The 25,147-nt window shown below is 35.4% G+C and overlaps 1 protein-coding gene across 1 annotated transcript; it reads left to right on the forward strand.

The window, feature by feature from the left end:
• The first annotated feature begins 9,388 nt into the window (after positions 1–9,388).
• Positions 9,389–24,667, forward strand: LOC308703494 (testis development-related protein). The gene is made up of 4 exons (XM_081387009.1): positions 9,389–9,746; positions 15,894–15,941; positions 19,389–19,504; positions 21,992–24,667. The coding sequence occupies exons 1-4, from the start codon at positions 9,660–9,662 to the stop codon at positions 22,422–22,424; spliced, it is 684 nt and encodes a 227-aa protein (XP_081243135.1). The 5' UTR covers positions 9,389–9,659; the 3' UTR covers positions 22,425–24,667.
• Positions 24,668–25,147: the final 480 nt, after the last annotated feature.

Raw genomic sequence — 25,147 nt, forward strand, 5'->3', positions numbered from 1 at the left:
GCTATTGTAAACTTTAATAAAAATAACTTTCCCAACTGGTGTTAGGGCAGGACAACCTGTTACTCACATGAGATCACACCAATATCAAACCACAATGGTCCAGCGATGCAGTCAATTCCCAATAGTCAAAATCAAGTCCCGCCCTACATTTATTCTTGTTTGGGAATCCGTTTTACTTTGAAATACGTCACAATAAGGGAAGAAAAGACTATCACAACTTCCGTTTCATGCTGTTTCACTTTAAAAGAATTGGCTCGCTCACAAATCGGACATCGCATCTCAGTCTGTAGAAGTCTCGATTTCTTTAGTTTGAACATTAGTGGAGCGGCTAAGTGATATAATCGTTCAGTTTATGATACAAGCATGAAAATTTGCATGAGCAGTCTCCATGGGTCACTTGACAAGAAAATTGTCCGAGCCACTTGAAATTTCAAGATTTTTCATTTTTCAAGATGGCCGACACCTTAGTGGAGCAGTTACGTGATATAGTGGTTTATTTGGTGATACAAGCATGAAAATGGGCATGAGCAGTGTCTGATGGACACTAGACAATAAGCCACCCACAGCTACTCTAAATTTCAAGATGGCGGCCATTTTTCAAGATGGCCACCACCCTAGGGGAGCAATTAGGCTCATGGCAATGTTCATGCTTGTATCACCAACTAAATTATTTCTTAAGCCTAATTGCTCCACTAAGGTGGTGGCCATCTTGAAAAATGGCCGCCATCTTGAAATTTCAAGTAGCTGTAGGTGGCTTATTGTCAAGTGACCCACAGAGACTGCTCATGCCAATTTTCATGTTGGCATGTTGCCAATTTGCATGCCAATTTTCACGCTTGTATCATAAACTGAACGATTCTGCCAAACATAAGCACTTAGCCGCTCCACTACATGGAGCGATATGTTAATGAAATGTAGTAAAGTAAAAGTTTCCCAAAATGAAAATAATATGATAAAGTATAGATACTTGAAAAATGTATGCGACTCAAGTACACTAGTCATTTTATACAATTCATTAATCGCTATTAGCATTGGCCAAAACAACTATAATAGACTTAAACAGACTATAATAGTCTTAAATATCTGCCCTGGATTCCAGATATACTCAAGTTTTATCAGAGCAAACAAACACACACCGTCCCTTCACAAAAAGATAGACAGGATTTTATGCAGACATGTGACCAGTTATATAAGGACACAAAGCTTTATAAGTCTGCAGGTGCCTGAAGAGCGGTGACAGATCCGTCTGGTGTGTGTGTGTGTGTGGACGACTGGAACTTTTTGGTTCTCTGGCCAGAGAGAGTCCAAGAGCTGCTGCTGAGATGTTCTTCCGCATTCCTCTCCTGACACCTGGATACATTCGATACCTGCAGGTAAGTGTCCTGTTTCTCTCAAACAAACTAAAAAAGTTCTCCAAACAGTGGCTTATTTTCTTTATGTTTGAGGTCCTGGAGATGACTTTAAATGTAAACAGAATAATGTTAATTTCAAAACTAATCTTTTAATATTTTCGTTATATATTATATTTATTATATATAAAATATAAAATATTATATTTTTATATACCAAACAGGGAATACATTTTTATCATTTGATTCAGCCTAGTAACATTAGTTCTAATAAAAAAAAAATAAAACCCTAGCAAAATTATTTTGTATAAAATAAAATACAACAAATATACATGAACAACCAGCATGCAACTTTTACAGTGTATACCAATCAGAGTCTTAGAATGTAATATTTCATGATCCATGTTAAACATACTGTATATCAAACATTTTGCAAAATTTTGTAAATGTATATATATATATATATATATATATATATATATATATATATATATATATATATATATATATATACATACATACATACATACTTCAGACCCAAACAAACAGCATTTACATGTTGTATTCTTGTAATGATTATAGTTTGGTATAAAATTAAGAATCATTGTTAAATAATAAAATCTTAATAAAATAATCAAAGTGGCTAAGCATATAACAGATACATTAGCGCACGAAACACATTCCAGTAAAGCAGTTAAAGATCAGACCAAATTAGACCAAAAAATATATTTTTTATTTAAAATATATACATATATTTTAATAAATGTATATAGCAAATCTATTTATATAGCAAATGTTTAAATATTACTCAATTTACTCAAATATTACTCAATCATTTCATCAAGGAAAATAACACTGAAACAACATGAGTATTTACAGTAATCGGATCATATTCTGCCGGTTGTTTATCTGTGAGATTTTCATGTCCAAATAAAGCCTTTCTGGATCAGAATCACGGCCTGTCTGGTTCTGGTTAATTGGATGCCGAGCCCAGTGACATGAGACGCTTGCTGCAAATCTCTAAAACTCTCTTTAGCTATTTTAGGAAACAGATTCAGCAGTAGTTAACTTTGACGCTTTGGTGTTTGTTTCCATTAATGATGTTTTTACATGATATAAATGATTCTCCTGGGGTTTTTGAGGGAGGATTCAAACTGAAAGCACTGTATATACGCTGTAATATACTTGACTGTTTACAAAACACCTTAAATCGTATTCAAGGAAACTGCCTAATTATATTTTGTTTATGTTGATAAGCTTAATCTTCTTATCAGTCTTAATCTTGATCTAGGAAGTTCAGTAATACTTCTGAAACTTGTCTGATATAACAAGCTTCTGAGAACTACATCCTTGATCGATTATGTCTTAAGAAGGGCCATAAACACTGACCTTAGACCTTTTGCTTTCAGACTCAGGCGGCACGGACCAGTCTGCAGAGGGAAGGGCCCGTTGTACCCCGCTTTGCCATGCTGCTAGGCCTTCTGGGTATTGGGATGTCAGGATACAGCTCTCGACAGCTGACTCTACACCACAAGCCGTCCCCACACCTCCTGCGGTGAAACGCAAAGCAGAAAGCAAAGAGAAAACGCATCTTTTTGTTTAAAGGTGCGTTCTTTCTTAAACCGGCATCCTTTTTCTGGTTTCGAACAATCTAAATATCATCATTAGAGTTTTACCACATCATGCTGAAGCTCATAGTCTTGCTTTGGTTGCGAGGATGGCCGATCCTCAACCAAGCCCTTCCAAACTTGTTCTTTAGCAACATCCACTGAGTGAATTAAACGCTTTTACTCTTTTTAAAGTGCCCCTATTATACTTTTCGGATATTATCTTTCATGCAGTGTGTAGCTGTTAGTGAATGTGAAAGGTCTGCAAAGTTTCAAAGATCCAAGTGCACTATAAAATGGAGTTGTTATCTCCCAAAAGACAGAACCAGTTGCCTGAAACGAGTCGCTACTTAAGGAAATTAATTTTAGTGTAAAATGTGATTTGTACCTATAGCCTGTTGCTCAGTTTGTTATATTTAGCAGACTGAATAGGTTCTGTAGAGTAAATATGCTTCATATCACTCAAACCTGGGTGAATCACTGATAGCTTATTGCAATTTAAAATGTTATCATCAAACGTGATGGCAAATAGGCTTTCCTATAGTGTAAATCAATATTTACATAGTATAATAGTATGAAATGTATCTCTCTCACACACGTCCCGCATTGTCCTACAAAATCAGGTGGTCACCCTATGCTGCAATGTATATTATGAGGAAAAAAAGTGTTTTTTGACCATGGATGCATGTAAGCCTATTGTTGGAGACCTTCAAAACTAAATTAGGAACCTTTAAAATAGCATTATAGGGGCGCTATAATCTAGTTAAAAATGCATTGAGGGTACATGACAGCACCCTTCTGAATCATAAAATGGGACATTCAAAGGTCTTGTGGACCTCATGGATATCCTTCAATCCACCATTTAGCCCTGGAATACATTTTTGACGTAATGTGTCATGATTTTTTTTTTCTGTCCCAAATAAGTTCCCAAAGAAGACACCACAGTTTCCACAGTCATTACAATCCAGCCGAAAGCCAGCAGTCAGACTAGCACACGCATTAATGCTAAAGCATGGCTTCAGTTTTATTGATTTCTAAAAGTAATTATGAGAGGCATAATGCTGCAATTTCAGTCACTATTTACAGGATGGGGCTTTATCCTTAAAATACATTGAAGATGTAATATTACTAATTTCTCTCTGGCTGTCAGGATGTGATTTATTCTATTTATATAAAAAGAAATACTCTTAAAAAATATTATTTATATATATTCTTACATACATTTTATTATATATTGACATACTTGTGTTTTTGAGTTCTAATGTACATATCATGTCAATGTAAATTCATTTATTTAATGCATGTATTTGAATTTAAAATGTAATTGTGCTATATATACTGCAAAGTACTGTATGTATTTATGAATTCTTTAGCGTTGAGAGTAGGACAGTGTTTCTGTGATGGGCCTCCAGCTTTCCCTCACAATTGTGATCCGCACCTGGCTTTGTTGTTCACATTTGGGTTTGCCACTCTGGTTTGCCAACCTCGGTGTCACCCAGAAAGCAGACGCCAATGTGCGACACCCCTGAAACGCCCACGACCGACACTGACCTAGCAGAAACTCTCTCCTAACTAGGAATCTGATCAATACGATCTCTTAAAGAGTGTTTGTTTATGGAAAAATGTTTGGCATTGACGTATGTACTTGATGTCTCACCGACAGCTAAATGTCATTGTTATTGTGAATTGTGTGAACTTGAGCGCTGAGTCATGGAATGACATCATGACGTCTCAGACAGGCACTCAAGAAGAGGAGCTTATGTTCTTAAAACGGTCTAATCTGTTCCTTATCCAATTACAGCTGGCTGCTAATAAAATGTCAAAGACCTTTATTTAGAGAAGTCACCAAATGACCAACCATTTCAATTGGGGACATTGTTTTGAGTGTTTGTGCGCGCTCTGACTGATTGCAGTGGGTGTTTTTTATTGTTGACTTTATTGACTATAATGACTGTTGCCATTGTGAGCATTTTAAGGCTCTTTGCACTTTGATGGCAGGAATGATTGTATTTTCAAAGCTCTTTTTGAATGAAGAGAGAGTTGTAATGTATCTTGATTGTGTATTTATTTAGAGAATAAAATATTCAAGCACGTAAAGAGACATCACATGCATGGTTTTACTTGTTTTTAATGACCCTACAAGTTCAATTAAACCAAAAATTTGAGGAACATATTTCATATTTTTAAATATAAGGGAAATATATTAGAAAATGTTACACTTGGTTATGGTATTTATCTGGCAAGAATATTACTACAGCTACAGGTTTTATTTACTATGAAAAAAAAATGCAGAGAAAAACAAAAAGCATACATTGACTACATTGTCATTTATTAATATTCAGTTGGTTCTCTTTTGTTTTTGCCTTTTGTATTACAGCCTGGCAAAAAAATTTATGTCCGCACAATTTGCCATGTTTCATTGCATTAATAGAACTATTGACTCCAAGTACAAAATCTTTTAATAATATTTCATAAAGGGTGAAGATGTCAATTTTCCTTTCGGCCAGTATTGTACCTATTTAAACAACACATAGCCTACCATGGATTTCTATCGATTTAATATAAAGCAAACTTAAAAGTAAGTATTTAAGAATTATTAAAATAATTATTTTTATTTTAAATTTTAAGCAAACATATTCATACTTTACTTGAACAATATTGTGCACGCAAAAATTATGACTGAAACTTAAACACTCCAAAATGATTTGGTTTTGAAGTCACACAGTAGAGGGCACCACTGCACCAAAACCTCCCAAAATAGCAATAACTTGAACTTTAAAAGTAGCTAGCCTAAACATTTCATCCACCAAAATCTGATTACAGCATACTAAACAGTTTATGTTTGTGGTTATATAAGACAGAGGAATGCTAAATAAGAGTTGTTTATGAGTGTCTGATCTTCCAGACGATCACCTGTGGTGTTTAGTGCCTATGTTGCAAATGCATTGACCCAATTCAGCTATTAAGCTCTGCAAATCCTTACCAGAACCAACCTGTCGGAATTACTTCCTCTTACATACGACCAATCAACAACATACATTCAAGCAGCAAATAAATACAGTACACAATCTACCGTTTTTGCACTCACATAGCTTATTTGTTGTGTTAAGCTAATAATCTGCAACTTTCACAAAGGCAATCTGCTTATGTTTGCCTCCCGGTCATTACAGATAATTGTTCTTTTGCCATTGCTCTTTATGTGTGTGTAAATAAATAGCTGTGTACACAGAAAGAGAGAATAGGGGTAATATCCTCAGGATGAGTCAGCGTGTGACCCGACTGTCTTACTTGATATGGGTGAGGGCTTTTATAAAAGATTTATAAATGAACGGTGCTCTTTCTCTCAACTCACACACACACAACAAAAACTCGTTTCAAAAATGATGTTGAAACATTATGTATCTTGTTAGAAGCTCGGAAGGAGACATCCATATACAATATACAATACATGTTGCCTCAGTTGTTATCTATGAAATCAAATCCAGTCCTGCCTTTTTCTTGTTGAATACCTTGTTTCAAACTATGGAAGCAAATGCTGTTTCACATTGATTATACTGACTGGAAACAAATTCTAAATGTTTTTGAAAGAACGCTCTTATGCTTGACGAAGCATTTATTAAATCAAAATGCAGTAAAAAAAACAGTAACATTGTGAAATAGTGAAATATATATACATACAGTATATACTTTTGTATATATTGTATGTGTGTGTGTGTGTGTGTGTGTGTGTGTGTGTGTGTGTGTGTGTGTGTGTGTGTGTGTGTGTGTGTGTGTGTGTGTGTGTGTGTTTAAAACAGTTGTGCTGCTTAATGTGTTTGTGTAAACCATAATACTTTTTTACCGGATGCTTTAATGAATAGAAAGTTCAAAAGAACATCATTATTTTGAAATCGAAACTTTTTATAACATTAAAATGTATTTACTGTCACTTTTGATCAATTAAATGTGTCCTTGCTGAATAAAATCATTTATTTATGAATTATTTATAAAATTCTTACGGACCACAAACTTTTGAATAGTCAGCCCACAGTCTCACAGATCATATTTGTGCACATCATAATTAGACCAGACTCTTAAGCTCAACACAGGTTCTGTGTTTATGTATTTACTGTAAACATGCCTGTATAAAGATGTCTGATCTGACCCTTCTGATCTGGTGTGTGTGTGTGTGTGTGTGTGTGTGTGTGTGTGTGTGTGTGTGTGTGTGTGTGTGTGTGTGTGTGTGTGTGTGTGTGTGTGTGTGTGTGTGTGTGTGTGTGTGTGTGTGTGTGTGTGTGTGTGTGTGTGTGTGTGTGTGTGTGTGTGTTTTCTCAGATAAGGTCAGCTTCTCTGTCTTGTTTAGAAGCAGTGTAAGCTGCTGTTTCCAGCTGTCTCGATGTACACCAGAGCCCAAAGTGGGAAACAGTAAACTTCATAAATGTGTTCATAACTTTCAATTTCATAATCTCCTCAATAACGGCCCCTGGTAGGCTTTACAAGTACTCTGCATGTGTTTAAACTCTTTAAGAAGTTAACAAAGAATATATTCTTCACATTTAAAGCATGGGAACATTCACATCACATGAACACATTTATGCATTATATACCTTAGATCCGACTAATACAGCTAGACTAATACAGATTAAACACACTTATTAAATCTTTACACTGAAAGTCAAATGGACATGCTTCTTAGCACTTCAAACTGACTGTATTATTCGCATTGAAAGTCAACACATTCATGGTATAAACAGCACATTTGGTTGTTTCTTGAATTTTGGCCACCTTTATTGTCCCCAGAGTTGATTTTTATGAAAACGTACAGATTTCAAATCTATAAAGGTCAAATTAAATCTGTTAGTTTTTACACAAATTATGACTGTCCTGCATTTCTTTAGTCCTTTCCACCACAAGGAACAATTTTGTCCATAACAAAATGTTATGAAAAGTATTTGTTTACAGAAGAGATGCAATATATATATAATGCAAAAAAAATGATTTTGTGTATGTAACACATAAATTGCTAGCTATAAAATTATTATAGGAATTTGCAATTTTATTAAAAAAAAATGAAATGTCATTTCCACCACATAATTCTATTAAACAGAATATATAATTTCAGATGTTCTGGAAACGTAAAATAAATTTATATATATATATATATATATATATATATATATATATATATATATATATATATATATATATATATATATATATATATATATATATATATATATATATATATATATATATATATATATATATATACATACAGTGCTATGCATAAATTTAGACACCCATACTAAAGTTGACTAAAAAGAGGAATAAAAAATCATCTTTTGGAAACTGAACTTAATGCCTTAATTTAAAAAATTAGGAAAAATCCAACCTTTAAGGACACCAATTTTCTTTGTGAATAAATAATGTATTGTAAATAAATAAATGTTCTTCCTTAAAATACAGGGTGCATAAGTTTGGACACCCCTATGTTAAATTCCCATAGAGGCAGGCAGATTTTTATTTTTAAGTATTTTTTTTTGTTGTTTATTTTTAGGATATGCATCCTGATAAAGTTCCCTTGGCCTTTGGAATTAAAATAGCCCCACATCATCACATAGCCTTCACCATACCTAGAGATTGGCATGGAGTGCTTTCCATAAGATCATCTCTCAATGCAAATCAAACCAGCTATTAGGCTAACTGAAATATAACCATGCCAATCTCTAGGTATGGTGAAGGCTATGTGATGATGTGGGGCTATTTTAATTCCAAAGGCCAAGGGAACTTTATCAGGATGCATAGTATCCTAAAAATAAACAAACAAAAAAATACTTAAAAATAAAAATCTGCCTGCCTCTATGGGAATTTAACATAGGGTGGACTCACTTATGCACCATGTATTTTAAGGAAGAACATTTATTTATTTACGATACATTATTCATTCACAAAGAAAATTGGTGTCCTTAAAGGTTGGATTTTTCCTCATTTTTTAAATTAAGGCATTAAGTTCAGTTTCCAAAAGATGATTTTTTTATTCCTCTTTTTAGTCAACTTTAGTATGGGTGTCTAAACTTATGCATAGCACTGTGTGTATATAAATATATATATATATATATATATATATATATATATATATATATATATATATATATAGGGTTAGGGTTCAAATGTGTAGTTGTAGGCTATGTTATTATTTGCTTAAAAATGTAGTTTGTTTTTTGCCACTTGGTTTGATAATTTGACATAGCCTACATTTTTAAAGGTGGGTTAAGTGTCCAATTTTTGGGACTCACTAAAGTCTGCTTAGTAAATGATAAACTTCTACACTAGACTAAAACTCAGGAGCTATTTTTTACAGTCTGTGCTCAGGAGACATCATTTGACTGTTCATAAGACCTCCTGTCCCGGTAGGAGGGTCTAAGGGGGGCATCGTCCCGCCCCCGTTACCATGACAACTAGATGATCAGCGGCAATCTGATCCACAATGGGAGGAGCGGCTGTCCAGGTGTTGCAGCCCAACAGAACCAAGCCGAGGTCTCAGACGATCATCAGGAGGAGATAGTGGCCGGAGGAAAGGAGCGAGCGAGCGTGCGTGCGTGCGAGGCTGGGCGCGTTCACAGTCGGCTTATTGTTCTGATTGAACCGCGATCTTCTCACGAAGAGTCTCCACTTGCATCTCATGGGTTTGGAAATACTGCGCTTTTGATATACAGCGGATATAATGTTCAAGAAGAGCAAGAGCAAAGTTCTGGTGGATGAAGCGTCAGAGGAGGACGACGTGGCGTGGCATCACGAGCGCGCGAGGAAGGTGAGCTGGGATGTTGCCCGTGGGCTTCAGTTCAAACTTCAGAGATCAGATGTGATCGGGTCTCATAGTTTGGTTGTTTCATATTTCTGCATGTGTACTAAGTTAACTGTACTGTTTCTAAAGCCTATGCGCCCCCGAGTGAGTCGTAAAGTCAGATTATGACAACAATAGCGAAACCATTAGTTTTGAAATTATTTATAATTTAATCCACTTGTTTTGAAATCGCTCTTGTATGACAATATGAAGTTTTTGAGGACGATAAAAAGGTTATTTCAGTGTATGCATAATACTAATACGGGAAATTGTGTATGCATGCAAGTATAGGGGAAAAGAGAGCATTTTTGAGAGTGTTGCAGTGTGTTTACGTGGTTATTTAAATGTCATATTTAATAGGAGTGACATTCACAGATTAGGCCATATTTTGGTTTAGAAATCAAAATGGAATCAGTCGGCCTGTATTAATCGGAATTGTGGCTCATGGAAACATCATATTTAGAATTGTAGCCTAACGTTAATAACTGAATGTTTCTTTGTAATCGGCATTACAGTCAACAAGGAATATGAGTATTCATATGAGTACTGTCAATATGGAATGAGGTAATAGGACTATGAATATAGCAAAATGTGCTTATGAGTATGATATTATAGAAGAATAGAGCCCATATGAGTATGATGTTATAGAAGAATAGTAGTCTACATTCTCAAGGATGAGAATGAGGATGAGTGACATTATGCTAGTGTTCATGATCAGTCATTTAGGCTATGGAAGCCCATTTCTCCAACAGAAGAAAAAAATCATGCTTTTGTAAATCATTTGCATCACATACTGTAATATTCGTGAGATTAAAAGATCAAATTATGACTTAAAAAGTTGAAAATGGCTGAATAAATGTTGAGATTGACATAAAAAAGTCATAATTTTGACTTGTCTCATAATTGTTATTCTTTTATCTCATAATTATAACTTTGTCATAATAAAACTTAACTTAAAAGTTAAAAAGTCAGAATTATGACACACTATTAAAAATCTAAATTATGAGATAAAGACTGACACTGTCATCATAATAGTGATTTACCAAAGCATGATTTATTTTTTCTTATGTGGTGGAAATGGGAATCCATAGTCATAAGTGAGCACATAACATATCAATCAGGATGTTGTGTATTCCTGTTCTGATTTTCATGGATAAGAACATAAATTGATCTTAATTAAATGTGGTTCTGCTGTGGCTGAGTTTCAATAGATTCATGGCATTCCGCGCCGTCCTCCCTTTCAGATGTAATGTTCTGTCAGCTGTTAGTCTGCAGGAGTCCGATAAGGTCCCTACAGCGTAACAGCAGGAGACGGTTGCAGATAAGCTTTCTTTCTCTCCCCCTCAAACTCTTTTTTTTTTTTCAATGTAATTTCAGAAGCTTGCAGTGAAAAGTTAAAGCTTCTCACTGCGTTCTGTGGCCAGTGTGATGTCCTTGACTAGGCCTCAGTCACATTCTTCCCAACAGAACCTGTTCCACAAACATGTTTTGGATCTGAGGGTACATTTAAACGACAAGATGTACTAAAAACAGAAAAGTCTTTCGCATACAGGCGACAACGAGGTCAAAACGATCCCTGTTCACACTGATCTGTGAAAACAACTAAAAACACTGTATTATTCATGCCAGGCCAGTAGTTGGCGTCTTGGCGATGTCACTTTGTTAAAGGGGGGGTGAAACACTCAGTTTCAGTCAATCTCATGTTAATCTTGAGTACCTATAAAGTAGTACTGCATCCTTCATATCTCCAAAAAGTCTTTAGTTTTATTATATTTATAAAAGAAAGATAGGCTGTACCGAGTCTTTCCGGAAAAAAACGAGCGGCTGGAGGCGCGCTGTGTGGGCGGAGCTAAAGAATCACGAGCGCTGTTCACTGTTTACTTGCTGTGCTTACGCGCCGATAGCTAACAACACACAGACATTTGAAGCAGTTTTACTCACCGCCTGCGGTTCCAACGCACGACCGTGAACCTTTATCGTTGGGACTGCTCCATCCTTAAGCATTAGACGATCTGCAAATCCGGCAAATACTTCCCTAAAGCCGAGCACAGCGCTTTGATGGGCGTACTACTTTCGCTCTCTTCTCTCTCTGGTCTACGAGTGCGCGCGCGCTATTCCAGGAGAAATGCCCTTAGGACCCATATAAGGAAATTCCGCCCCATCTGACGTCACACATGCCCATACTCGAAAAAAACTTTCCGAAACTTGTGACAAACCGGAAGGAGTATTTTTGGTACAGAAATACTCCATCAAACGTACAACTTTATTTTTGAAACTTTGTCCATGTTTAGCATGGGAATCCAACTCTTTAACAGTGTAAAAAACTCAGTATGCATGAAATAGCATTTCACCCCCCCCTTAAGAAAACACTGCGTGCCTATAGACTGAACACGTAATATGTATGCGCATGACGTCACCGTTTTCACAATTTTGCGTTTTTGTAGTTTACACGTCGGAGACGATAACAGTACTGTTTCCAAAAGCTTACACTTTGAAACACGTTTGTGCTTTCAGGCCATTAAAACGCTGTTGTCATGTAAATGAACGGCCAAAATGCATGAAATGTTTTCCGTTTTTAGTTTCCTTTTTCCTTGTAAACGGCCCCTCACCTTAGAGATGGAAAAGAGAGCAATCAAAAGCTCTGCTACCCAGAGAGACATTATGACACACTAACCTTGCTGCTAGACCAAACTGTCTGATGGTTTTTGACCAGGTTGGTCCACTTCTCCTACTTTGTGATAGTTGTCATTTGATAGAAGACCTGCTTATGAGAATCCAGATTTTTTAATAGGCCTACTATATGCAGCTATCAAATATATTACCCTAACTGCTACTTATTAAATTAATTTATGTGACAACTGACGTGATGAGGGGAATGATTATCAGGTGTACAAAAAAGTACCATGGTATTTTGAACCATGGTATTACTATGGTATTCTCAGAAGTGCCATGCATGGATTACCAAGTAAATACCATGGTTTATTTCAACGTACCATAGAATTTAATATAAAGTTCATATACCATAGTAATCATCTTATTCCATCACTGTACCATGGTACTGTCACAGTACTTCTTTGCAAAAAAATTAGTAAAAACACCATGGTAATTTATGGTTTTAATTAATGTATTGAAAAGATAAAGGAGATTTCAGCAATGTTAAACAGAATGAATGACCAAAAACACAGTATTACCATACATATGTCCAAACCCATGGAAATACCATGGTACTTTGGTATCGTGGTACTGAATGTTTACATTGGGATTTACAAAAAAGACAACACACCTATAGTGCTACCATGATTTTTGGATGTGTACCATGGTTTTCTTAGTTACCTTGGAGCACCATCATGTAAATACCATGGTATATGAATTTCTGGACCATAATATATTTCATATTAGTAGTAACATGGTATTATTTTTTCTAAGGAAAAACTTCAAACTTTTCTTACTTCAAAGAAAACCATGGTACTACTATAGTACATGTCCACAAAATTCAGTATTGCTCAGGTAAATATCCTAATAACCATTATTGCCATAGCACCATGTGCAAATCCACTGTACTGTGCTTAAAAACATAAAAACGCCATGATATACTGGCTACAATTTGTATTTAGGCCCTATACACTTTTTTTTTTTTTAGACCATGGAATTTCCTTGGACTACCATAGTATTTCCATTTGAGACTGTACCATGGTATTGCCACAGTACGTTTTTTGTAAAGGCATGCAAGGTACAGAGAATATACCATGAAATCACACTATTGCTATGGTAAATAACCATTATTTCCACAGTACCATTTCCAAAAACATGCTAGTACTTTTGTTATTCGCTCTTATTGCTCATTCAAGTGGTGGTACTAGGCTTGTGGTTGTGGAAGAGGGGAAGTAATGTTCTAATGTTGTTCAGTCTACAAAGGGATATTTCAGTGAGATCCGCTTCCTTCGGCAGCTAGCGAGTTTGTTCACCCAGAACTTGGTATGTAAAGCAGGAAGCCCAACGGATGAGGACAAACGAAACCCTAAACTTCCATACAGTTCAGGTCCTCTAGTAGAGTTTTGATTTTCCTCCTATAAACAGGTTTTCATCGAGATGAATGTCCTCTCTGTTCCAGCAGTTTATATCAAGCTATTTCATGAGCGTTGGTTTTATTTTAAACCATGTCAGGTTGCCAGTTGGTAAACATCATTATTTTGAGGTGCCGTCTTGTTGATACTGTGGTTAGTGTTCCTTCATAAATCAGTTGAAGGCGGAATAAATGGACTCTTCTACTCTGACCCCATGTTCTTCAATCATAAGCTTTTTTTTTCAGGAAAGTTAGGCCTGAGCTGTCCCTAATATGCCACGATCATAAGAAATGACAAAGTCCAGAGGGTAAAGTATCCGAAAACATGCCTCACTCCTTCACTTATAAATGAGCACTCGGGAGAGTATTCGCACTGTAATCAGGCCAAGTGCTTTGGTAAGTTGGGGTGGAGGGATGTGGCATTGATACAACGAGTCAGAGGGAGTAAAATGAAGGAGGCAGAGGATTGTGGGTAATGGGAGGAATGACATGGACAATGCATTCTGCCCTCAAGTCATATCAGAATTATAATGTGTCACAGACTTTTTGTGTTGGCGGAAGAGTCAGGGTATATATTTTATATGAATTTACAATTTATACACTGCCCAGCCTAAAAAAAAAAAAAAGTTGTTGTTTGGATTTAAATAGGCAAATGCTTAAGAGTCTATAATCGGATCATTCTTGCAGTGATTATTATTTTTCTAGCATGTTATATTTTTAGGAACAGTTCTTCTAACCCTAATTGATGGAGTGTGTAGCTTTTCATTTCTTAACCCTTAAATGCATGAATGTTTCGCCAATCATTATTACATATTCGGGTCTTTAGCGACCCGGATCTATATCTAACAGGAATGGATCTCTACCTGTTGCAATAATATAATATAGAGTAACAATTACTGAAGAATAAAATAAAGCATATTTTGTTACATTTTGGAGCTTGGAAGGGTTCAGTTTGAGCAGATGTTTTATACCATCATCACTGTCCTCGTAAGAACTCATTTCCCAGTACATTTAGCATCTGGCTCATATTCGCAATCTCAAACATATTCTCAAAACTATCATTTTCAACATAAAAATATCTTGAAAATCATTATTTTGACCCTATACAATTTTTACAAAGCTGAATTTTCAGCATCATTACTCCAGTTTTCAGTGTCACATGATCCTTCAGAAATCATTCTAATATGCTGATTTGCTGCTCAAGAAACATTTTTTATTAATGTTGAAAACAGTTGTTTTATGTGTTGAAAAAACATAATTTTTTCCCCGGCATTCTTGGATGGAATAGAATTATTTTGTAGTAATATAAAAGTAATTGTTTCTCTCAAAAAGTCTTACTGACCCGACTCCCAAGGCAAAGATGGCAGATTTCTCCAGTATTTATAGACCTCTCTGAATAATAGACCTCTATAAACCACTGATTTATAAGAATGGCAGCCTTGGGTGACAAACCTACATTTCTCATATTTCATTATGGCAGATGAAGCATCAAAATGAATTGTGTGCTCTTCTTGATGAAGTATAGCAATAAAACTTACACCGATTTATAAGGGTGACAGTCTTGGGTGACGAACCTACATTTCCCATAATTCCTTATGGCAGATAAAGCATCAATTACACACCTAATGTGCATCCTTTGCTCTTCAGTTTGCTGCGCTAGTGCTAAAAGTTTCTTTGTGGGGAAGTGCAAAAGAGAGGCGAGTAGGAACTTTCCAGGAGCCGGCACTGGTGCAGGTGGAGCAGGAAGGAAGGGGAAGAGGTCAGACCCTTAACAGGAAGTTGAGTGCCAAAGCAGTTATGATAGATCACCCAAAATAGTTATAGATTACATTTAATAATGATAGATCTGATTATCACCTCAGGATATTCTAGGAGTCTTCTACTTCTTACCATTATGACTGTGTTTGAGCTCATTTTCAAGACATCCCCAAATAAGACCTAGTTAGCATGCTAAAAATATTCCTTGCATTTTTGTGTGTGTTCGTTACTTTACATTATGTGTTTAAGTGTGTGTGCATGTTCTCATTGTTTTGTGCTCCTTTGCTTTTCAGGATAAAGACTCCGAAGGAACAGAGGAAGTTCTGAGCCCCTCAACAAAGGTAAACACACACCAATGCACACACGCATAACGCCTTGTTCAACAGAAATGCTCAAATTTGTTGACAGAGTCCGAAACAATACCATAGCAACACTGTCAGGATGTGATGCGGTAGAAAGTGTGTGTGTGTTGTGCACAATATGTTAAATGTACAGAGAGGATGTGACACATTCTTTCAGAACAATCTGGACAATAGCAAAACAGTCTTGACTCTTGAGACTAGCAAACATTCAGTGGTCTGCTTTCCTTCAGTGGACTGCTGTTAAATGTCATGTCATATTTTATATTATCAAATAAACTATTGTGTGACCAGAATTAATAAGACAGTTTTTTGCCTTTTGTGTAATCATGGGTGGTGATGTTGGCATGAGCAGCTGGTAAATGCAATAAATAAAATATTCATTTATCCATTGACAGGTATTCAAAAGTAACTGTATTATGATGAATTTTTTTTTCCAAGCAACATAAATCACAAATATTTCATTTCTGTAAGTAAAATTCCCATTAATTTTCTCTATAGAAAGATGAGTGATGCAAAGCTGTATTTTCAGCATCATTACTCCAGTCTTCAGTGTCACATGATCCTTCAGAAATCATCAATGTTTTTTGCTATACTTAACATTTTTGTGGATACCATTTAGGCTATATTATTCAAACATTTGTGGTAAGGTTAAAAAAATATAGAAATGAATACTCATCAAGGACACATTAAATTGATCAAAAGTGACAGTGAAGACATTTATAAGGTTACAAAGGATTTCTATTTGATAAATGTAATGAATAAATGCTGTTCATTGAACTTTCTATTCATCAGAGAACCCTGAAAAAGTATCACCTTTCCAGAGAAATATTAAGCAGCAGAACTATTTTCAACATATTGATAATAATAAGAAATGTTACCCGAGCAGCGAATCAGGATCTGAAGGATCATGTGACACTGGATTACTTGCTTAATGATGCTGAAAATTCAGCTTTGCCATCATAGGAATAAATTTCATTTTAAAATATATTCAAATAGAAAACGGTTCTTTTAATTTGTAATAATATGTAGCAATATTACTGTTTTTACTGTATTTGATTAAATAAATGCAGCATTGGTGATCATAAAAGACTTTTGACAGGTACTGTATATTTCATATAGTCTTAATAGGATTGTAGTTTCATATTCCTCAATGGTTATAATTTCTGGTTGGAATTAGAACTCTTTGAGTTCAACGATGGCCCTGGATATAGAGGTTTTGCCAATGAAGATTTGAAGCAACTTAAATTTTGTTTTATTTTTGGAATTGACGATTTATGTGATTGGTTTAAAGAATTGCTTACGAAATTGAGCGCCCAGGAGGAAAACTGCCAGCATTTAATGTGCACTTTACATTAGTTGAAATAAATGCTCGGTTTGAACTCGAATGTTTTGTCTTCTGAAAGTTACAGTATGTTTTCATAGCACAATGAACTCTTTTAATCTCAAAGGATCATGAGAAATCAATTTTCCTTGATATGACCCCTTTAAAGAGGCTAACCGAAAAGGGAGTTTCACAGAGACTTCTGCTGTGTCCTCCAGCGACGGCAGGAGCTCAACCTCAAGTTAAAGCGACAGTTGTTTATTTCCACTGCGTGCTTTAACAAACTAAGCCAAGATAGGGAGGACAAGAAAGATGAAGCGATAGACGGAAGCCAAAAGAGAGCGTTGTGTTTTATTTGAGGTCAAAGACGAGCCCGATCCTAACGTCTGTTTATCCGATGGAATGAGTAATGTGCTCTATGACTCCTAATGCTCATAAATGCTAAATAAATGTGCTGGAACTGCTAATAAGAGCCGGTCCCGACATAACAAGCGTTTATGTGTTCGCGCATAATCAGATGGCATGTTTTAGCACAGTGGAGTGAGGGAACACAAAGGTCTTTGGTTTGAAACAAGACAGGGAGTGGCGAATAAAATGAACCACGTGCTTTTACCTATTTTAGTGTTGGGTCATTTTGTGGTGAGATTAAGTCCTTCAGACTTGCAGCAACAAAAATGTAATATCTGTATAACACACAAATTAATACGATTGAACTTGTAGATCTTTACATATTAAGAAAATATGCTGTTGAGTGAATCTCACAGAGAAATTCTTGACATATTTCACCCTAAAATAAAAATAAATAAATAAATTAGAAATTATGTTTGCATTAAAAAAATTATCTCGTTTTGGAACCATTAACATTATTTTCATTATGAAATTTTCATGACTGTAAAGTGTAATGAAAATCATCCTATCCGGACTACAATCCGGATTGTATACAATAATAAAGTTTTTCATTGGATGTTAGAATGTTTTTTAGCAGATGGTTTTTGATTTTTATAATTGACCATGTAAGCAAGCACATTTTACACTTAGTTTTTAAATGTTTTCCTGAAATTTTCCCTAAAATTTCATTCATTACTCTAATGAAAACAATCCAGTGCAACACACCATGAAGCACTGAGAAATTTTAATGAGCATTTGTTGTGGATTACAATAATGAGCAGGGTTACCAAAACTGAAGCTAAAAAAAAAAAAAATTACTTAAAATAAATGTTAACTGAAATAAAATATAGAAAACTTCAACTTATTTTATTTCAGCTATTTGCCAAGGCAACATTTCTCATTATAATTTAGTTTAACTTGATGTATCAAAAAACTAAAACTGAAATAAAATTAATAAAAACTATATAGAAAATTAAAATAACAACTGATTCAAAATATTAATAAAGACTATAATAGTATCATCACAATGATAATAAAGTAACACTGGTAATAAGATCTGTCTATGGATGGATGGATGGATGGATATTTCATCCAAAATATAATTTCTTAAAAAAATAATTTTCGATTTTGCTGTGAAATATGACCCAACAGTATGATGATAAAATAGTTCTTTTTTTTTTTCCTTTTGGTCAAAGGGAAGGACATTCTGTTCAAGTCAGAAAAACGCGAAAGTTGTGAAAGAGAGCCAGAAACTGTGTCAAAGGTTCTTTCCTATATAATAAGCTGCAAATCCAGGCCGGTATTTCAAATCCTGAGGGTCATTCTGGAAGCAGGCAGGAGGGAGTCTGAAGGAATGTGTCAGATCACCAAATGACCCAAACCACACACACGCGCGCCCGTCTGCTCAGATATCCGTCCCTGCAGCCCACTGTAATCAACATAGGCCTTTCCTGTTTTTACTGCGTGATGCCTTGTGTCCGTCAGATCCAGCTTTCTGCTCCTGGATTCAAGATGAAGTGCGTCTTTGTGATTAGTTGTCTTTGTGCCAGGCCTAGACCTGCAATCATCCCTTACCATCTGTATTTCCGTCTCACTGAGAAACCAAAGCTGAGGCTTTCTGATACATCACACACAAGCAGTCATTTTACTGAACCCTGTTGTATGATTAAACAAGCCATTTCTCTATGGTTTGTGACTGTGTTTTTGACTTTTTGTAGGATTCAAAGTCAAAGAAGGTTAAATCAAAGCGAGAGAAAGGAGACAAAAAGTTGTTTCCGTCTCAGGACGATGAACACATCTTGCTGACAGGAGTCACTGTCTCTCACAGAAGAGGGTAAGACTGGCTTTATTCACTAATGTTAGATGAAGTTGGTGAATGTTTTGGGGAACACTTTAGTTTAGGGTCCAATTTTCTCTATGAACTAGTTGCTTATTAGCACTAGGATATTGGCTGTTTATATAAAGCACATATTAATGCCTTATTTTGCATGATCATATTCTACATGCCTTAATCCTAACAATACCTAAACTTAACAACTACCTTACTAACTATTAATAAGCAGTAATTAGGAGTTTATTGAGGGACAAGTTGTAGTTAATGGTGGGAATTGGACCCTAATCTAAAGTGTGACCATGTTTTGCAAGCATCAAAGTTCAATATGTATTTTTAGATGATTATAATAATTTTAGATGATTATACCCAGTAGGTCGGGCTAGGTAGGATGACCGAAATCTTGTAGCATAAATTTATGAGAAATGTTATATTACAGGAACAGTATTTATTTTTCCATAGCTATTTTTTTGCTGAAAGGTTAACCTAAAAGTTTATGCGTGTGGATGGATGGATGGATGGGCAGACAGATAGATAGATGGATGGATGGATGGATGGATGGATGGATGGATGGATGGATGGATGGATGGAAGTTTATCATATGTTTACTTTGTTGACAGAAATATATACTTAAAATGGAACACGGAGCTTTCCAGATTATTTGCTGTTTACAGACTTCTCGGCGTTTCATGTGCTTGGTGGGAAAATTCAAAGCCACATTATCTAAATATTTTGGTCTGCCTTCAATTCTTGCCGTTGGTTGAGCCAGAAATTGACACGTTGGACAGCTGAAGCAAACAAAGCCATGTTGTAAAAGCCCCACAGAGCCGCAGTGTTTACAGTCTTTGGGGAAATGAACTAGTGGCTTACTTATTGACTCTGCATATAAAAGTTGGATTAATGTATCCAAACAGTTAAGTTGTACACACAGCACCTTTGAGTGTCTAGAAATGAAGATATTCATACTATATGAAATAAAAGTAGAAATAAATACATCTTTAGATAGCAATGGAAAATTTGACATGTATGGTTTCGTGCATAAACATAGTGTAACTTTAAATAAGCCACTTAACCATCAAGTGTCTGAAATGGAAACCGCACCCGGTGGCCCGGCCTCTGTCCTTCCTGCTGAAGTATATGTATATGTGTGTGTTTATGTACTGTATATACATTATTACTGTATTTTTGATCAAATAAATGCAGCTTTGGTGGACATAAGAGGCTTCAGAAAACATTCAAATATATCATTATTATTTTTATATATATATATATATATATATATATATATATATATACACACACACACACACACACACACACACACACACTACCGGTCATAAGTTTGGAAACATCAAAGTTTTTTTGTTTTTAAAAGTAGTCTCTTAATCTCACCAAGGCTGCATTTATTTTATCAAAAATACAGTAGACAGTAATACTGTGAAATATTATTACAATTTAAATAACCATTTTTTTTTGTTATATATGTTCAAATTTAATTTATTCCTGTAATCAAAGCTGAATTTTTAGCATCATAACTTCAGTCTTTGGTGTCACATGACCCTTCAGAAAGTGCATTTCTTATTATTATCAATGTTGAAAACAGTTTTAGCTGCTTATTTTTTGGGGGAAATCATGATACACTGTCACTCAAAAGTTTGGGGTAAGTAAGATTAAAAAAAATTATAATAATATATATATAATTTTATTTAGCAAAGGCACATTAAATTGATGGCAAAAAAAGTCAGTAAAAATATTTATGAAATTAATAAATATTACAAAAAAGTTCTGAGGTTTGGGATCATTCTTTTTTTTTTAAATAAAGACATTAATAATTTTCAGAAGAGGTATTCAATTGATTAAAGTCATATCAACTTGATATTTATTATGCCTACAAAAGATTTCTGTTTTATAAATGCTGTTCTTTTGAAATATCTGTGCATCAAGGAATCCTGAAACAAACTGTATCATGGTTTCTACAAAAATATTAAGCAGCACAACTGTTTACAACATTGATAATAATGAGAAATGTTTCTTGAGCATATTAGAATAATTTCTAAAAGAATCATGTGTCACTGAAAACTGGAGAAATTATGCTGAAAATTCAGCTTTGCCATTACAGGAATAAATTACATTTTAACATGTATTCAAACAGACAGTAATTATAATATTAAATTTGAAACATTTCACATTATTACTTTTTTATATATGTATTCTATGTGTATGTACTGTACATTATTGCTGTATTTCTGATCAAATGCAGCTTTGGTGGGCATAAGAGGCTTCTTCTGAAAACATCATCATTATTATTATTAATAATAATTACTTTATATTACATTTTTAATATCTGCTCTGAGATCTATTGCATGTTTTGTTTGCTCAGCTATTGAGTGTTTTTTCAGTTATGTAAGCAGTAGCAACGAGGATAAGAAGTTGTTCAAGTAGAGCTTTTTCAGTTTACAATAAATCATGCTCCTTCGTTCTCTTTCACAGGTCTGCTATGAAAACCTGGGAGGACGACAAGAGCAAACCGCACACAGAAAAAGACAAAGCACACTGTCTATGGGACAGCATCACCATGACGATGAAGCAAATCACACCTACGAGGAAGATTGATAAGATGGAGGGCTGGGAACCACCTCAGCTGAATGACGGAAAGGAGGAGGAAAAACATGAGCCGGAGAAGAAGAAGAGTGACTCGTCCCCGCTGTCTTCCCCTCTGTCACTGTCTTTGCCGCATTCTCTAGGTTTGCCGTCCTGGGTTGGCTTGGGTTCGGAGGAGGACTCGTCTCGCTACGCTAGTCTGACTGAGTCACAGAATGGCGGCCCTGCCCAGTGGGCGGCCCGGGCAAGAGATAAATTAGCTGCCGTTCGTCGCAGAAGTCCAGCCAGCCTATCAGAGAGCACTTGGGAGGGGCTTAAATGATTTAATATTAATGTTTATTAGACACGCCCCCTTGTATGCAACTCAAATTGGACAGCCCACAGATGGGAAAAGTAGGACCCTCAGACCAAGAGTGCCTGCTCAAAATGCCTGTCAATCAAAAATATTTTCACTTTTATAATTTGATATAAAATGCTTTTCCAACTTTTGAATGAAGCTCCTTCAGAGAAATCACTGGATGTATTTGCAGTTGGTGTCGTCACTGACGATTTCTAGATTACTTTTAAAGGCCGTAAATTACATTTAAACACTTTAAGGGATAGTTCACCCAAAAATGAATATGTTGTCATTTACTCCCCCTCATGTTGATCCAAACTTGTATGAGTTTCTTTCTTCCGTTGGACACAAAAGAAGATATTTTGAAGAATGTTGGTATCCAGATAGTTGACGGTAGCCATTAACTTCCACAGTATTTACGTTCCACTCATATAGGTTTGGAACAACATGAGGGTGAGTAAATGATGACAGAATTTTCATTTTTGGGTGAACTATCCCTTTAATGGTACAGTTCAGGCAAAAATGAAAATCTTATCATCATTGATTTACCCTTGTGTCATTCCAAACCTGAATGACTTGCTTTCCTCACTAGAACACAAAAGAAGTAGTTTAGCAAAATGCCCCAAGTAGGTTACTAGTGTCCATACTATGAAATTGTAGCTGCTAAAATGACAAAGAAATAAAAGAAAAGAAAAGAAAGTATGATAAATATAGTACAAGTGACTTGTGCGCTAGATTCTATGTGTTCTTTTTTTTTTGTACGATAAATTTACGTGAGGAGCAGACCTAAGAATAAGTTGTTTACTGCTATGAACATGTCCCAGACCATTTTCTTTGTATGGAAAAGAGCATTCAGGCCATTTCTGCTGAACAACTACTTTTACAGAAGAAAGTCAAACAGGTTTGTAACGTCATAAAGGTCAAGAAATGAAGCTAGAATGCCAATTTTTTAGGTAAACTGTGCCTTTAAATCCACGTTTTATTCGTGGCGATTGGTTTGAGTGATGCTGCAGTTCCCACCGTCACAGACAGAGGGCGCATCGCGTCTCAATCTCCATAATCACTGCTGACTAGAGATCGATCATCAATGCGTTGTAATGTTTATATGGCGCAGATTCAGTTGTGCTTAATTTACTCTGGTATGTAGTTAAAGATTGAATGTGAAATGAAGTAGAAACCCCATCCACAGAGTAGATTTAGAATCGCTACTGCCTGCTGATTCACAATCATAATGTACTGTAGGCTACTTACTCTATGCAATAATTTCCTCCTTGCTAAAATCCCAAACTACTTGCTATATTATCATGCCAACAGTGCGTTCAGTGCCACTTTTCTGTCTCAAGGAAGATAACTTACTGTGGCTTTATACAACATATAGGGTTTTAAAGGGTTAGTTCACCCAAAAATGAAAATTATCCCATCATTTACACACCCTCAAGCCATATAGGTCTAGCTATATGACTTTCTTCCTATTGGATGGCTTGAGGGTGAGTAAATGATGGGATTATTAAAAATGATGGGGTGAACTAACCCTTTAAATTGAATGTGTATGTGCTCAGTCCTGCCCCTGGAGATTTTGACTAATCAAACATACTTAAATCAGCTAATCATTAGTCTTCAGATTCATTTGAGAAAGACAAGCTCTGAAGTAGGTTGGATCTCCAGGAATGGGATGAGCATCCAGATCCCGTTAATAATGATTACTGTTACAAGCCTTATTTTCAAGCCTTCCAAAGACCTCGAGCTGTGCCGTTTTGTTATGGAGTAGGCAACATTTTTCTTTGCTGTGCCTCGATTTAAAAGTTCCAACTCCCTCAACACGCTCAAAATGACAATCATCATTTATAAGTCTAATATGAAATGTATTTTATACATCAACCTTTTACCATATGCCATTTAACAGTCTGTAATATCTTTGGTTAGCTTGAAGAATGTGTCTTATTGCTGATTTTAGGAGATTTATTTATAATCAGATTTTGAGAGTAAGTGGGTTTGCTGCTCTCAGTTGTTCATGTTAGCTTTATATAATTAGTCCACAAATGTGATTTACATATTGTTAGTTTCAGATTTTTCTATTTGGGGCCTTTGCAAGAGTCTTATTTTGATTTTACCTTGATACTACTGAATGATTTTCTTTTTCTGTATTATGATTTAAATGGCAGTATCTATATGTTGTAGTTCCAAGGATTCACATAAGCTTGTGAATCTAAATAAAGAGTTACACTTTATACTTGGGTCTTGTTTTGTTTAGTTTGTTTCTCCAGTGTTCACTACTGTTCAAAAGTTTGGAGCTGATAAGATTTATTTCAATGTTTTTGAAAGATGTCTGTTATGCTCACCAAAGCTGCTTTTATTTGCTCAAAATACAGTAAAATAGCTATATTGTGAAGTATGATTGTAATTTAAAATAACTTTTATATTATTTTCTAATTTAATATATTTTTAAATGTAATTTATTCCTGTGGTTACTGCAGTCTCCAGTGTCACATGATCCTTCAGGAACCAATGAGGTTCATTCTCGTGTTACGCAGCACGTTTGAGCTTCAGGAGGAAACAATAAGGTTCACTCTCATGCGTCAAGCAGGTTCGGTTGAGTTTCTGTTTATGTTCGCTGATCAAAGTTTAATAAAAGCCTAATTAAATCTTTTCAGTGTAAAGCGACCGTGTCTCTTCAGAAAATTTGGACTAAACCGCTCGATTCATATGGA

This window comes from Scardinius erythrophthalmus (genome assembly GCF_964197995.2).
Source record: "Scardinius erythrophthalmus genome assembly, chromosome: 15".
Classification (NCBI taxonomy): domain Eukaryota; kingdom Metazoa; phylum Chordata; class Actinopteri; order Cypriniformes; family Leuciscidae; genus Scardinius; species Scardinius erythrophthalmus.

Coding starts and splice junctions, on each gene's coding strand:
- LOC308703494 (XM_081387009.1), top strand. CDS start 9,660: ATGTTCAAGAAGAGCAAGAGCAAAGTTCTGGTGGATGAAGCGTCAGAG. Junction 9,747..15,893: donor ATCACGAGCGCGCGAGGAAG/GTGAGCTGGGAT, acceptor TTTGCTTTTCAG/GATAAAGACTCCGAAGGAAC. Junction 19,505..21,991: donor ACTGTCTCTCACAGAAGAGG/GTAAGACTGGCT, acceptor TCTCTTTCACAG/GTCTGCTATGAAAACCTGGG.